Source organism: Homalodisca vitripennis, chromosome 2 (genome assembly GCF_021130785.1).
Source record: "Homalodisca vitripennis isolate AUS2020 chromosome 2, UT_GWSS_2.1, whole genome shotgun sequence".
Taxonomy (NCBI): Eukaryota; Metazoa; Arthropoda; class Insecta; order Hemiptera; family Cicadellidae; genus Homalodisca; species Homalodisca vitripennis.
The window spans coordinates 190,462,601-190,475,577 of record NC_060208.1 but is presented as its reverse complement, the minus strand read 5'-3'; the positions used below and the strand labels follow the sequence as shown (position 1 = coordinate 190,475,577).

The window sequence follows — 12,977 nt, the reverse complement described above, 5'->3', positions numbered from 1 at the left end:
AGAGATCCGGGTTCGAGTCCCGGCGGAGCAAGTACTTTTTGCGATTCAATGTTTATTGAAATATATATATATATATATATATATATATATATATATATATATATATATATAGAGCAACCTATACATACATTGTGAGCAGGGTTAATGAAAACACAAATATTTATAGAAATTCATAATTATTTAAACTACCTGAGCTTTATTTAGGTGATAAGATAATTATTTATTTATTTTATTATTAGATATATTGAGTAGAAAAATATTTCTAGGAGTTATTTAGCTTTTAACATGTCAGCCAAGAAATAACGTATGACAATTTTTCTTGAAATAATTGCAAAATATAGACAAATAGGTGCGCCTGTGTTTTTTGATAGATTTCGTTGTGTGGATCAGAATCCAGAGAAACGATCTATGGCGTCTTGAAAAATATTAAAAACAATTTTATAAAGGCTAACTAAATATGTATCTTTAGCGTCGTTACATCACGATGTGCTACCAATCATTCGCCTTGTTTGCCCAGTATATGAAACCTTGCCTCAGCAAAGAACGCAGACAGTTCAGTATTGAAAGGTTGTACAACAGAAGGTCTCCTGGCACTGACGATCGCGATTCAGTGTTAAACATTAATCGTTCGTACGACCTTTCCAAGATCAACACACTCCGGGCCACTCTTGAGCACTTGTTCGACATTGACCTACATCTCGCAGTGCGAAGTTGAGGTTATGTTACTCATAAAGTAGTACCTGCTTTTGTTTTGGCGGGGCACATGATTGAATCTCGGGATTCTTGTGACCTTGATGACCAGCTGACGCTTCTCAATCAAACTTTTGTCTGTTGGTAATAGTATCAAGACGTGCTCTGTAGCGTTACTTTGTCTTTCCATTTGTAATCTCGACATGACGGTAACGGAAGTGATGGATGTAATAGCCCCAATCTCGATCTACACACAATTCACAATGTGTACAATGGCGAGTGGGCGGCTGGTGGATGGCGTGGCTGCACGCGGCGCGTGAACAGTACTTCCGTTCCTTGTATTGTCTTGGTGGAATGTGGAATCTTGGTTCTTATTGTGGCGTTTTGATCTATAACTGAATCAACGTACGTGGGCCTATAAACGACTTAACTATCTACAGCAGCAGCAGATCGTTCAAGCAATCCTACAACACTTAATGAGAACTTGGTATGGCGTTTACAAAGTGCATAATATCTTTCTCTGTCATCTCCTTTCTTGAGCTCGTGTATTTGGTTCTGGTACCCGATTATTTTACCAGCGAAAGTAGATGGAAGTCAGGTCAATAAACACATTCTGTTATTGAAGTAACCAGCTACAGTTCTATCCTACGCGTATGTTTTAAGCTCAGAAACCTTTGGCATTATTTTTTTCTCTGAAATCCTGTTTATATAACTGTTTTTAGAACATTTAATTTGCCTAAATACCACGAAATACTTTTATTTTTTAATGACAACATCCCATCAATTTGTTTTATTTACTGTATCCTATTTTATTATTATCATGGCAATTTCTTTTCTGAAAAATTAAATTAGGGTTCAATAAATTCAAACCGTAATGTACTCTAGAAATAATTCGAGAATGAATGTACAGGGAATGAATGTAATTCATGGTGGCTGGAATCTTTAAGAGTTACTCTCTTTCCAGGTTCCAAATACTGTAATTCAAGGCGCCAACCACAGTCCAACTCTATCCTACATCTTCCCACGATAAAGGCATATATGGTATTTCATTCTTTCCAGGTTTGGATTATGATCGTATAAAACTTATAGTGAATGTCCTTTTACATGGAAGAGACCAGAGGAATTAAGAATATTTTATAGTAAGACTCTCGAGAGGCAGTGGTGGAATGTGTATGTGGACGGTCCAATAACCGGGCGAAGTGAAGTGCGCGGAGGTGATGGAGACGCGGGTGGCGGTGCCACTGCGCGCCGGCGGTAAGAAGATGAGGAAGCGGAAGGAGCTGGACGCGCTGGGCCGTCGGGGGCGGTGGCGCGGGGGTGGGAGTGGCGGCGGCGTGAGCAGTCAGGACGGCTTGTTGAGCGACTCGACGGACGAGCCGGAGGAGCAGTGGCGGGGGCGGCGTACCACTGGGGGGCGGCCGTGGGGGCGGCGTCGGGCCTGTGTGAGCCTTCTGCGGGCGTGCACGCTGGTGCTGGTGTTCGCCTGCGTGGTCGCTACTACAACCGTCATGTGGCTCTTCATAGACGTCAGGGAGCAGGCAACATTCCTCAGGACACAGTTGGACCAAGGTACTTAACAGATTATATTACACTAGAGCTGATCTAACTTTACCGCCAGAGATGGTGTAATTGGCAACACTGTCAGTCAAACCTTCTCTTTTCACCAATAGTTATTAATCCTTGCAGAAAAGTGACTTTGATAAGGCAACCTTAATTCCCACATGCATGCTGACAGGCTAAATTTGAAGGAAATGTAGCATAATCTCTAGAATTGTATTCAGGAGTTTTTCTGTAAAGACGGCTTGAAAAAGCTACTCTTCCCTCAAGCATGAGTCTGGCAGGCCATTGAAGGATAGGTCAACTAATCTCTTAGTCATCTTTCCTTGATGGACAAAATATATCTCCTTGACGAGTTGACCTTGTAGTGAAATTCTGTCTTCCAACATGCATTCATGAATTCATGGGCAAAGTTGGAATAGCTCTAGTTTAACTAGGTCCAATTTTAATATTTCAGCTACGGTAGCTCAAAATAACCAAAATGTAGTTGTCAACCAGAAATTAATGAAAGGTTGAAAAAATATTTCTACCATAAAAATATGTAGATGGAAGATTGCTTAAGTGGTAAATGAGAACATAGAACAAATGGTATGATCTTTACACTGATAGAAGATTGCACAAAATGTATGTGTTTTTAATTTTTTTTTTTTATAACCCAGTATTTTTGTGTGACAAGTTAGCTGCATGCCATGCACCTGAGATTTTGCCATGGAGCTACTCTAAAACTGTTTCATAAATAGAAACTCATCTCAAATAAAACAAAATTTTCACTTGATGTCGTGTTCAGCTGAGGTGCAGGTGTTTTCATTGTAGCAATTCATCAGTTTTGTTTGTCATTAGACGACAAGGCCTTTTATAGTGTTGGAAATGATTAAGGTGGTTATAAATTCACCACATCAAAGAGAGATTTATATCTGTATCTCACCTTTTGTCATTTTCTGTGCATTATTATTGTTCATAATGTGTTCAGAACATGTAAATAACTCTTTTTATGATGTAGGTTTGTCAGGTGCTAATTTTATGCCCATAGGTACTTGTGAAACTGTTTCCAGAATTCTAATGCTGGTGATGGATTTTTTTGCACTAATCAAAATCTTCTGTCTCTCTATTTTCCTTGTATCCATTTTCTGTTTCTCATGTTTACATATAATCATAAATTGTACGAGTTTTAATTATGCAGTTAGAAGAAATAACATTGCTAAACATAAACACACAATATATTACTAGAAATTGCTGCGGTCTTTATAAGTTGAGTAAAAAGTGTCTCAAAGAAAAGGAATAGGAGTTCCTAATTTTCAATATAATAGCAAACCAAGTAGACACAGTCCAACTAGGAACACGAAGAAAATTAAACACTGTATACCAGACAACAGTTTATGAAATATCACTTCAAACCACCCCCCAAAACCTTACTACTGTTTTTTTTTTTTTTTTATAAATGGCCTAAATAAAAGTAAGACAAGACAAGATGGAGACAGTAATTAAAAATGTCATTACTCAGTCTTAAAGCCCTTGTTCTATTATTTCACACCAATCTGTTCTGAATGAGCTAACACTCAAATTGAAACCATTAATTACAGAAACTATGCCTAATCTCACTCTATGAGTACTTGCAAGACCTTGAAGAAAGGGGCATCCATTAAAAGTGTACTCTTTGTCAACATGATTCAAATAAGTGTAGGAAGAATGCAACAGGAACAATCCATTCAGTGTATCCCTTCGGGTTAGTATAAATAAAGCACACAAGGAAACAATTAAAACCTGTATTGAACAAAAGTTTTAAAATAAAATCCTAAGTGACATTTCTGTTACCGGCAAGCAGTAAGCTTCTGTAAGACCATTAAATGCCCTCCAGTAAGTGCAAGACATCTGCTAGAAAATTAGACACATGAAGAATTTCTGGATACAAATAACTGTAAGAGTCCCATGAATACTGCCTGCACTTTGCAGACTCTGTTAATCTCAACAATCCCCCATGAAAACATACTTTAGAAATAATACAGCTTGCAAATGACTCCGACTGAAGCTTTTTTTTTATAGACAGACCACAAGAAAAAAAAGTGGGAAAAAAGTTGCTTATCCACCAGATATTTCTTTAACAAACTTCTTCAACTACAGACACAGGCAGTACAAAAATACTACACCAGAATATCCAACAAAATAAATAGACTTATACACTTATTGGAAACAATATCTTAAATTCCCGATCTTATAATCCTCAGTAAACATGGACTAAAACATATCAAATTGAAAGTGCAGAAATAATACCAGGATATTACCTATAAGCATATCTGTTATAAGAGCTGATATAAGAGAATCATTTGACTTATGACTTGTCAAGTTATTTTTATTGTTACTTAATTTTATTTAACAATAAAACAGGTTTCAAGGAAACATGGTGTAATACAAAAAGCACAGAGTAACGTAATACATATATGCAGTGTTAAAAATTCGTGGTTGTAGTTAAAAATTAGTTGTTACTCAAGACCTTACTTACTTACTGCCGGGGCGTAACAAATCTCAGTCGATTCTTTGCCTCGTCTATGAGCCTATTACTCAAGACCTATTTCAAATTAAACTTCATTGTTATATCCATCAATGTCATCCTTGACATGGTTACTGTGATAAAAGAATTTTTAAACCTTTTGCATTAGATTGTATTGAATATATGATGAATCCTTAACATTTAATCAAAACATTTATAATTTTCTACTAGACCAAACATTTTATGAGTTTTCCTCAAAACCAAACTAAAAAATATAAAAGATTAGTATTTTTACTTATGCCAAACTCAATTTATTTAGTATCTACTTTAATTTTCTTGTCTGTTAGTTATGTTAAATTTTAAAACAGTTTTGAACCCTTTTTTGGTTTTTGATTTATGGAATGTGTATTATTTTAGAGGTATAATACTTTATACACATAACATTTTGTAAAGATTTATATATATATATAATAACACAACCTCAAACCTTTTTTAACTTTATAGTTAAAATAGTAAAAAAAAAATAGACACACTTCACAAGTAAAACTAAAAAGTGTTTGTGTGTATGTTAACAATATCTTTATATGAATGAGGCATGCCCCGTATTTCTATTCCAACAATAAGGGCTACACAGTATAGAAACACCAATAGTGCTGCATATCTTAAAAAAAACTCCATATCCCTCTGTAAATTTCAGTTCCACCCTAAAATTATACACAAAAGCATCAAATCAAATCAAATTCTTTTATTGCAAGGACAACATGTATGAGTTGCATAGCAAACGTCAATATTGTACGAGTAATTCTAAAATTTTAAACATTCATACCACATTACCTCATTCAAACATACAGTTTTACAATCACGCATCTTTCATTCCTGGCCAATGAAACCCACTTCAAACATTGGAGTCAGTCATTCCAATTGTGTGGTCTCCCAGTCGAATTCAAAAAACTCATCTGCATTATAAAATGCATGCGACACCAAAAGGCGTTTGAGACGAGCTTTGAACGCCTTGGGCGTTGGGGTAGTTTTTATAGAGTTGGGCAGTCTGTTGAGGAAATTAACACCTGCTTGCGAAGGCAAGTGTTCACAAACTACCGTTCTGTGTCTTCCCGTACGGTAGTTTTCTCTGCCTCGTGTCTCATACATGTGTATGTCCCGGCCTCTGGTTAAGGCACATTTGTACATACAAAACATGGTTGTTTCTAAAATGTAGAGACACGGCAACGTCAACAGCTGCAATTTCTTGAAAACCGGCCTGCACGACTCTCTGTAATTGATTTTTGCGATGATTCGAATCGATTTTTTTTGAAGTCTGAAAACTCTCTGGAAGTGAGTGTTTGCACACGCTCCCCACAGAACCAGACCGTAGGACAGATGGGGATAAATCAAGCCGTAATACGCCGTTATCAGTACCTGACTCGGGCAGTATTTTGCTAAAGACCTCAGAACGAAAATTCCTGAGGAAATTTTGGCACAAACGTGGTCAATATGATCATTCCAGGTCAACCCTCTATCAAGGTGTATTCCCAGGAATTTTGAAGAGCAGACTTCGTCCAGTGTGGAGTCCCCCAAGAAAACTGCGGGTTCACTAAGGTTTTCCACCACACGCAAAGAGAAATTCAAAACATTTGATTTTGATGAGTTTGCTGTGAGATTGAGGCTGTTGAAGTGTTGGACACAGTTGTTGATGTCAACAAAAGCCTGTTGTTCCAAAACTTCACTGGATTTCCCACTGAAACAGAGAGTCGTATCATCAGCATACTGCACTAGTTTTCCATGCCGAAGTGATGATCCTATGTCGTTGACATAAAGCAGGAAAAGCACAGGACTGAGTATGGATCCCTGTGGGACACCATATTTCAGTTTTATTGGCCTGGACAGTTGATTTGAAATTTGGACAACTTGGGATCTGTGGCTTAGGAATGAGCTAAGCCATTCAAGGGGCACGCCTCGAATGCCATGAGACTCCAGTTTGTCTAGCAGTGTGTTATGGTCAACGCAGTCGAATGCTTTGGACAGGTCAAGAAACACACTCATTGTGTGTTTCCGATTTTCTATCCCCTCCACAATCATATCAACAAGACTAACAACTGCGTCAGTTGTCGATTTGCCCTTTCTGAACCCAAATTGTTCATCAGAGAACTGATTGTATTTGTCCAAAAAAGAAAGCATTCTTATGAGAAAAAGTTTTTCAAATATTTTGCTCAATACTGGCAAAATTGAGACAGGCCTATAATTATTGATAGACAGCGGATCATCTTTCTTAAATATTGGGACAACTTTAGCGACTTTCAGGAGGGAGGGGAAAACTCCACTTTGGAATGAAGAATTTATCAGTTGGGTTAATGGTCTCACTAAGTGCTTGAAGACACTTTTAATGAGCCATGTTGACATAAGATTTAAATCGTTTGATTTTTTGGCTGGGAGCTGCTGAATAATTCGTTTAAGCTCATCCTCAACAACAGGCGCCAACACCATGGAGTCTGTGGGGCTCTGTCTTCGCGAGGGGCGTACTTGAGGTTCAGATGGTCGAGGACTCAGCCCACCAGCAACGGTTGCGAAAAACCCGTTAAACTGGTTCGCAATCTCAGTTGCATCTTCCTCAAGTTTGTCCCCAATTTTAATTTTGATTTGCTTGTGAACTTTTGTTTTATTGTTAATGATGCTCCAAGTTGTTTTTGAAATGTTTTTGGAAGAGAGAATTGATTTAGAGACATCATATGCTTTTGCAGCTTGGATCACTTTTCTGTAAATGCTTTTATATTTCCTAAAAAAAATTTTGAAGTTGTCATTTGAAGTATTTTTATTAATTTCCGAGAAAAACTTTAATTTTTCTCTAGAAACCAAAATGCCTTTAGTGATCCAATGTTTGTTGTTTGATTTTTTTTCGCCAACACTAATTTTTCTGGTAGGGCAGCAGATGTTAAAATGAAAATTTAGAGTGTCGTTAAACGTTTTGAATTGCTGCTCTACAGGATCAGATGAATTTAGAAAATTCCATGTCTCTTTAGACAGGGAAGTGTTGAGGTGAGCGATGTTTTCTGGCCTTACGTCTCTTACTGTTTGTGTACTTTTGGGCTCCCTTTCTAATTTTATTCCACTTATTATGACCTCTTGGCCATAGTGGTCGGAAATCGCTGTGTTTACCACAGACACTGCGACACTTGAGTGATTGGAGATGACGTTGTCGATAGCCGATTTAGTTGTAGCCGTAACTCTCGTCGGAGTGTTGACAAGCAACTCAAGGTTGAATGACCTCAATAAATCGACTAGTCGAATGGTGGACTGATGACTTTTGTCCAACGCGTCAATGTTAAAATCCCCCATTACGACGAATTTCTGACGTTGGTTAGTCAGTTTCGTAAGTAATTGTTCGAATTTTGAAAAGAAAGTGTCCTTACATCCGCTGGGAGACTTGTAAATTCCGATCACTAACAATTTAGATTTGTTTGTTTGCAAATTGATTCCTACTGCTTCAAAGTCTTTTTCGGCTAAATCTTGGATCGGAAAGGGGGAGAACATGAAATTTTGTTTCAGAAAAATTGCAACGCCCCCTCCTTTGGAGTGAGGTCGACAAAACGCGCAAGCCAATTTGTAATTTGGAATTTTGTAAATTCCATCATTAATCATAATAATATTATCAGGATTTTGTTCTTCACACATAGGTAGAGTAAATGATTTGTAGAGAGTATTTGTTTTGTAGACAAGTATGGAGGGTGATCCATCTCCATTATTTTTGTGTATGTGTTGTGCCAAAGTACCAAATAAATGAAAACCATTCAGACAAATTGGGCAAACCTATTTTCTAATATTCATAAATCATAATTAGTAGAAGAGTGAAAATGTGCTATCTCCAATGTCCTTGTGATGTCAGTAACAGTAGTTGGTAGTTTGTAGATGAGTGTCATACCAGTTTCTCTTCTAAAAATAAACTTGACTCAGTAATACACGTTTATTTGCCACCATGTCACTTTTGTAGTATTAACTAGCTCAGATTACAGCCATCTTAATTTATGTAATTTATTTAATAAATTACATAGTATCATATTGAACATTAATTTGAATAAGTGCAGGTAAACATGTAATAATTTCCTAGTTAATGTCAGTGTTTAAGTGAACCCATTTGTAGACGTCTATTTAATTTAATCGTGCCAATCCAATGTTTTGTTTATAAGTAACCCAACATTGGAAAGCTTTTCTCTATATTCTACTGATATGTTCCCAAGATATAATTTAGAAGCAGTTGTGTACTCTTGGACTCATTATACTATTAATTACACTCATTATTATTGATGGATCGAGTATCATTTCTGAGCCTTACACATCAATTCAATAAAATACAGTATATAAAAAATGGTTTTAATCAATGCATTGTTAGTTTAAACAAGGATCTCACAAGGAGTAGTTAAATTGGTTAAGTAGATGTATAAAAACGATAGGCCGAACCAAAGGTGTGTTTCTGACGTTTCCTCTATCGCAGGATACAAAATGATTTATTATTGTGTGAGTTTTCACGTTCTTAATAATGTAAGTACAGAAAATAAAAAATATCTCAAAATAATCTCAAACATTTAGCCGTGATAGATTTAAAGTAGATTTTGCTCTTATTATTAAGTTCTACTTGTTAGAACCAACACATATAAGATCTAAGACGATAAGTATAATGTAAACTGTGGAAAAGTTGTTAATGTTATCTTAGCTTCCTTAAACACTAGGAAGTGAATTTAAAATGTGCGCTGCAGTATCAGCATTATAGTTTATTGTTTGTGGGCCCACACAAGGGCACATGACACAGATTAGATAAGTATATCACCTAATTGCATTTCAACATTCAACACCTGACATAATTTTTAAGTGGGAAATTTTGTCACGCTTCTGAGTAAGCAAGTGTTCAGTCAATTTCATGTTCTGCTGTAGAGCCGTGAAGTAATGGTCAGTAAAAAATGGATTGTTGGATAAATAATCCACTTCAAAAATAAAAACCATTCTGGCTTAGTCAGCAAGAAGATAGATTTCATGTGTGGCTTTCAAATGAGGCATAATTAGTTTTTAAGGTCATTGTATGACCACTCTAATTATCATGTTGATAAACGCTGAACACTTTCAACAAATTTAGAAACACCATCAGTATGCACACTTAAAATATGATTAAAATTGTGGTAAGCATATAAAGTGATTACTAAAAAATATGATCTTGGTTTGATTTTAATCAGTTACAAATTATGTTAATGAACAGTTCACTTTGTTCTCTTGATACATTACAGGATATGAGAAATACATGTAAGAGTATACCATGTTGTACATTACCTGAGAAATCTATGAAAATTTGCATTAGGAATACAATACAAGTATTGGAAATTTGAACCTAGAGCCATGACAAGTGTTGTATGAGTGAAGAACTCTGTTTTTTGGTAGTTGAAGTCTATCTACATAGGGAATACTTTCTTGTATTCTCTAGACACCTCTCTCATGAACTCTAGGTCTTAAACCCCTTGTCTGCAGGTTTGGTGTGATTCAAGGTTTGCCAGAGCTCTAACAGCTTTCTTCTGGAGGAGGGAGAATCTGACTGATATTGTGTGCCGAGGTTTCTCTCCAGACTAGTAGACCATAAATAATAAATATGTGATTGTACAAGGGTGAAATATGTTGTTTTAGCTGCTGCAAGTACCGCAATCCATTTTATTATTTGGACAACGTACTCGTATATGCTTGTACTGATTTTTTTGCATAAGGATCAATGTGGTCTGTCCAAATTAACTTGTTCTCAAGTGCCATGCCAAGGAATTCTGTTTGACTTTCTTTTGTAATACTTCCTGAGTTGAGAACTTGGTTTTGTATAGAGAAGTGGATTTGAGTCGTCTTGGTAGGGTTTATTGCTTGCGCATTCATTTTGTAGTATTGTGTTGCTGTATACAAGGCTGTTTCAATTTGGTAGAATTGTTCAGCTGCTGTTTGGCTATTTATTATTGGTGTAGTGACATCAGCATATGTAACTGTATTGTTCTATAATTACTTAGATTTGTAAGTTCTATAGCCCTCATTGAATAATGTTTATATGTATTCAAGTATTTCGAGGGTTACCGTTTTTTATTTATTTGAATATGAGGAAACATATTTAGTGGTGTTGACTACTAGAAAAAACGAGTTGTAGAAATATAAAATGCTATATGAAATGTATAAAAAAAAAAAAAAAAACACCTTTTGGCTCATCGGTCACAAATTTAAGATAGATTTTCGTTGTAGCAAATAAAGACCTGCAGAGTTTAGCACCTCTTGGATAGTGTAACCTCTAAAAGCTCACCTGTACTACCTATTTGTAACTAGGATCACTCAGGCATTTTCCACTAGACAAATCGAAATAAAAGCACCAGACTCTTAATCCACTTGTGTCCGGGTTTACCCAATCTTTGTAACTGATCTCTACCTCTGGGAAAACTGACCAGGAACGTCTGTTTATACTTTTACTAAACCTGTAGGAGTCTTCACCCTCATCTTTCCATGTTGTAGCAACCTACAGCCTCTGGATATTCTTGATACTCCCTTTAATCGTCACATGTCCATATCGCTCTACTGCAGCCCTGCAAGTGAAGTTGTGGTGTTGCAGTGGTGGCCGGCAGCCAGGGTGTTCCCGAGGCTCTGCAGAAATGCCACTCCATGTCCAAACAGTTGCAGCAAAACCAGACTGCCCTCTTCCTCAAGCTGGATCTTCTCACCTCACAACTCAACAATTTCACCACTCAAGTATGCGTAGCTTATATTTTTTAAATAAGTTAAAATTCTAATTCTAATTTGTTAATTCACATTGAAACTACAATAGTTTTCTGCGCATGTCAACAAGTTGACAGTGGACATTACTAAATTTTGGGAATTGGATTGAAGAGCCTCATGCACATTATTATATAACTTTGCAGCCAGCTGGTGTTTCAGGTGTTTTCTGAAAACAACCACATTCAGGACTGATTTTATATTATGAGGCAAAATATGAAAGAGTTTCAGACCTAAGTAAAAAATTGAATTTTTAAAATGTTGTCTGAATGTGTCTGTACCTAGTTAAGTTTTTGTTATTTATATAATTCGATGGTAGTAAATCATAAAATAAAACTAGTAATATAATAAATTACTAATTTATTTTATGAACGAAATATTTCTGGAAGTTTTCCCTGTTTGTTATTTGTATATTTTTCTAAGGAAAATTTGAAAATAGTACTTTTAAATTAGGGTAGTTGAATGGTCTAGGAACAATATTTTTAGAAGTTTATAACTAGAACAACATTTTTTACTAGAGTTTGCCATGGAGTCAGTGATTATTTTGACAACACAGATAATCATTACAGACAATTTGCTTTTGACAAAATAGACTATACTGTGCATTTCATATATTTAGTATTCTTAATCCTAATTTAGCAGAATATAGAGTATGAATAAGGTAAGTGAGATGCAACTCCAGAAATTAACATGAAATGTATGCACTTTGACTTTGAAACTAAGTTACATTAACATTCATTGTCATCAAAGGCTGGAAATGAAATAGAACTTATTTTTATCTTGTTATCATATAATAATAATATGTAACATTAATAATTATGTATTGTTTTAATTTCACTTTTAAAGTATTGGCAATTATTTAAGCAGCCTGTCTGAGTAATAAAAAGGTAACAAAATGAATTGATTGTATCCGTAATATATCTTTATCTCACATGATATGAGAGCTATCCAGAAAGTAATGGACATTTTGAATAAAAATTAAGCAACTGAAATAAGAACATTTTGTTATAAGAGCTACACTCTTAGGCTATTTTTCAACGTAATCCCCATTAAAATTGAGACATTTATCATAACGTGACACAAGTTTTTCGATTCCAGCTTTGTTGAAATCTACTGTCTTGCGAGCAAGGTCTTCATCGCTGGAAAGAGGTGGTAGTTGCTTGGTGCCAGATCTGGGCTCTAAGGCGGATGATCAAACACTTCCCAATCAAATTCATCCAAGATTTGTCATGTACAATTGACTGAATGGGGACGTGCATTGTAGTGGAAAAACAAAATTTTTTGAGCTCAATTTTCCCTTACGCTTCACTCGCCATAGCTTCTGCAATGTTTCACAATACCTCTCTATGTTGATTGTTGATCCTCATTCAAGGAAATCAACCAGAATCACACCCTTAGCATTAAAAAATGACAGTTGACATAATCTTTCTCGCTGACAGAGTTTGGAGATATATTCTTGGTTTTTTTGGAGTATGTG

General features: G+C 35.9%; 1 protein-coding gene across 11 annotated transcripts in view; it reads left to right on the top strand.

Annotated features, from left to right (window-relative positions):
• The window catches only part of LOC124355223 (myosin-16), a 72,501-nt gene that overhangs the window by 34,583 nt on the left and 24,941 nt on the right, over nt 1-12,977 (top strand). For 6 of the 11 annotated variants that reach the window (XM_046806258.1, XM_046806261.1, XM_046806256.1 and 3 more), the window contains exons 2-3: nt 1,750-2,259; nt 11,340-11,476. In XM_046806258.1, the coding sequence (XP_046662214.1) occupies nt 1,908-2,259; nt 11,340-11,476 (489 nt within the window). In that variant the 5' untranslated portion in view covers nt 1,750-1,907. Of the gene's footprint in view, nt 1-1,654; nt 2,260-11,339; nt 11,477-12,977 lie in introns of all 11 variants that reach the window. The other 5 variants (XM_046806259.1, XM_046806254.1, XM_046806252.1 and 2 more) reach the window with 2 other exon arrangements.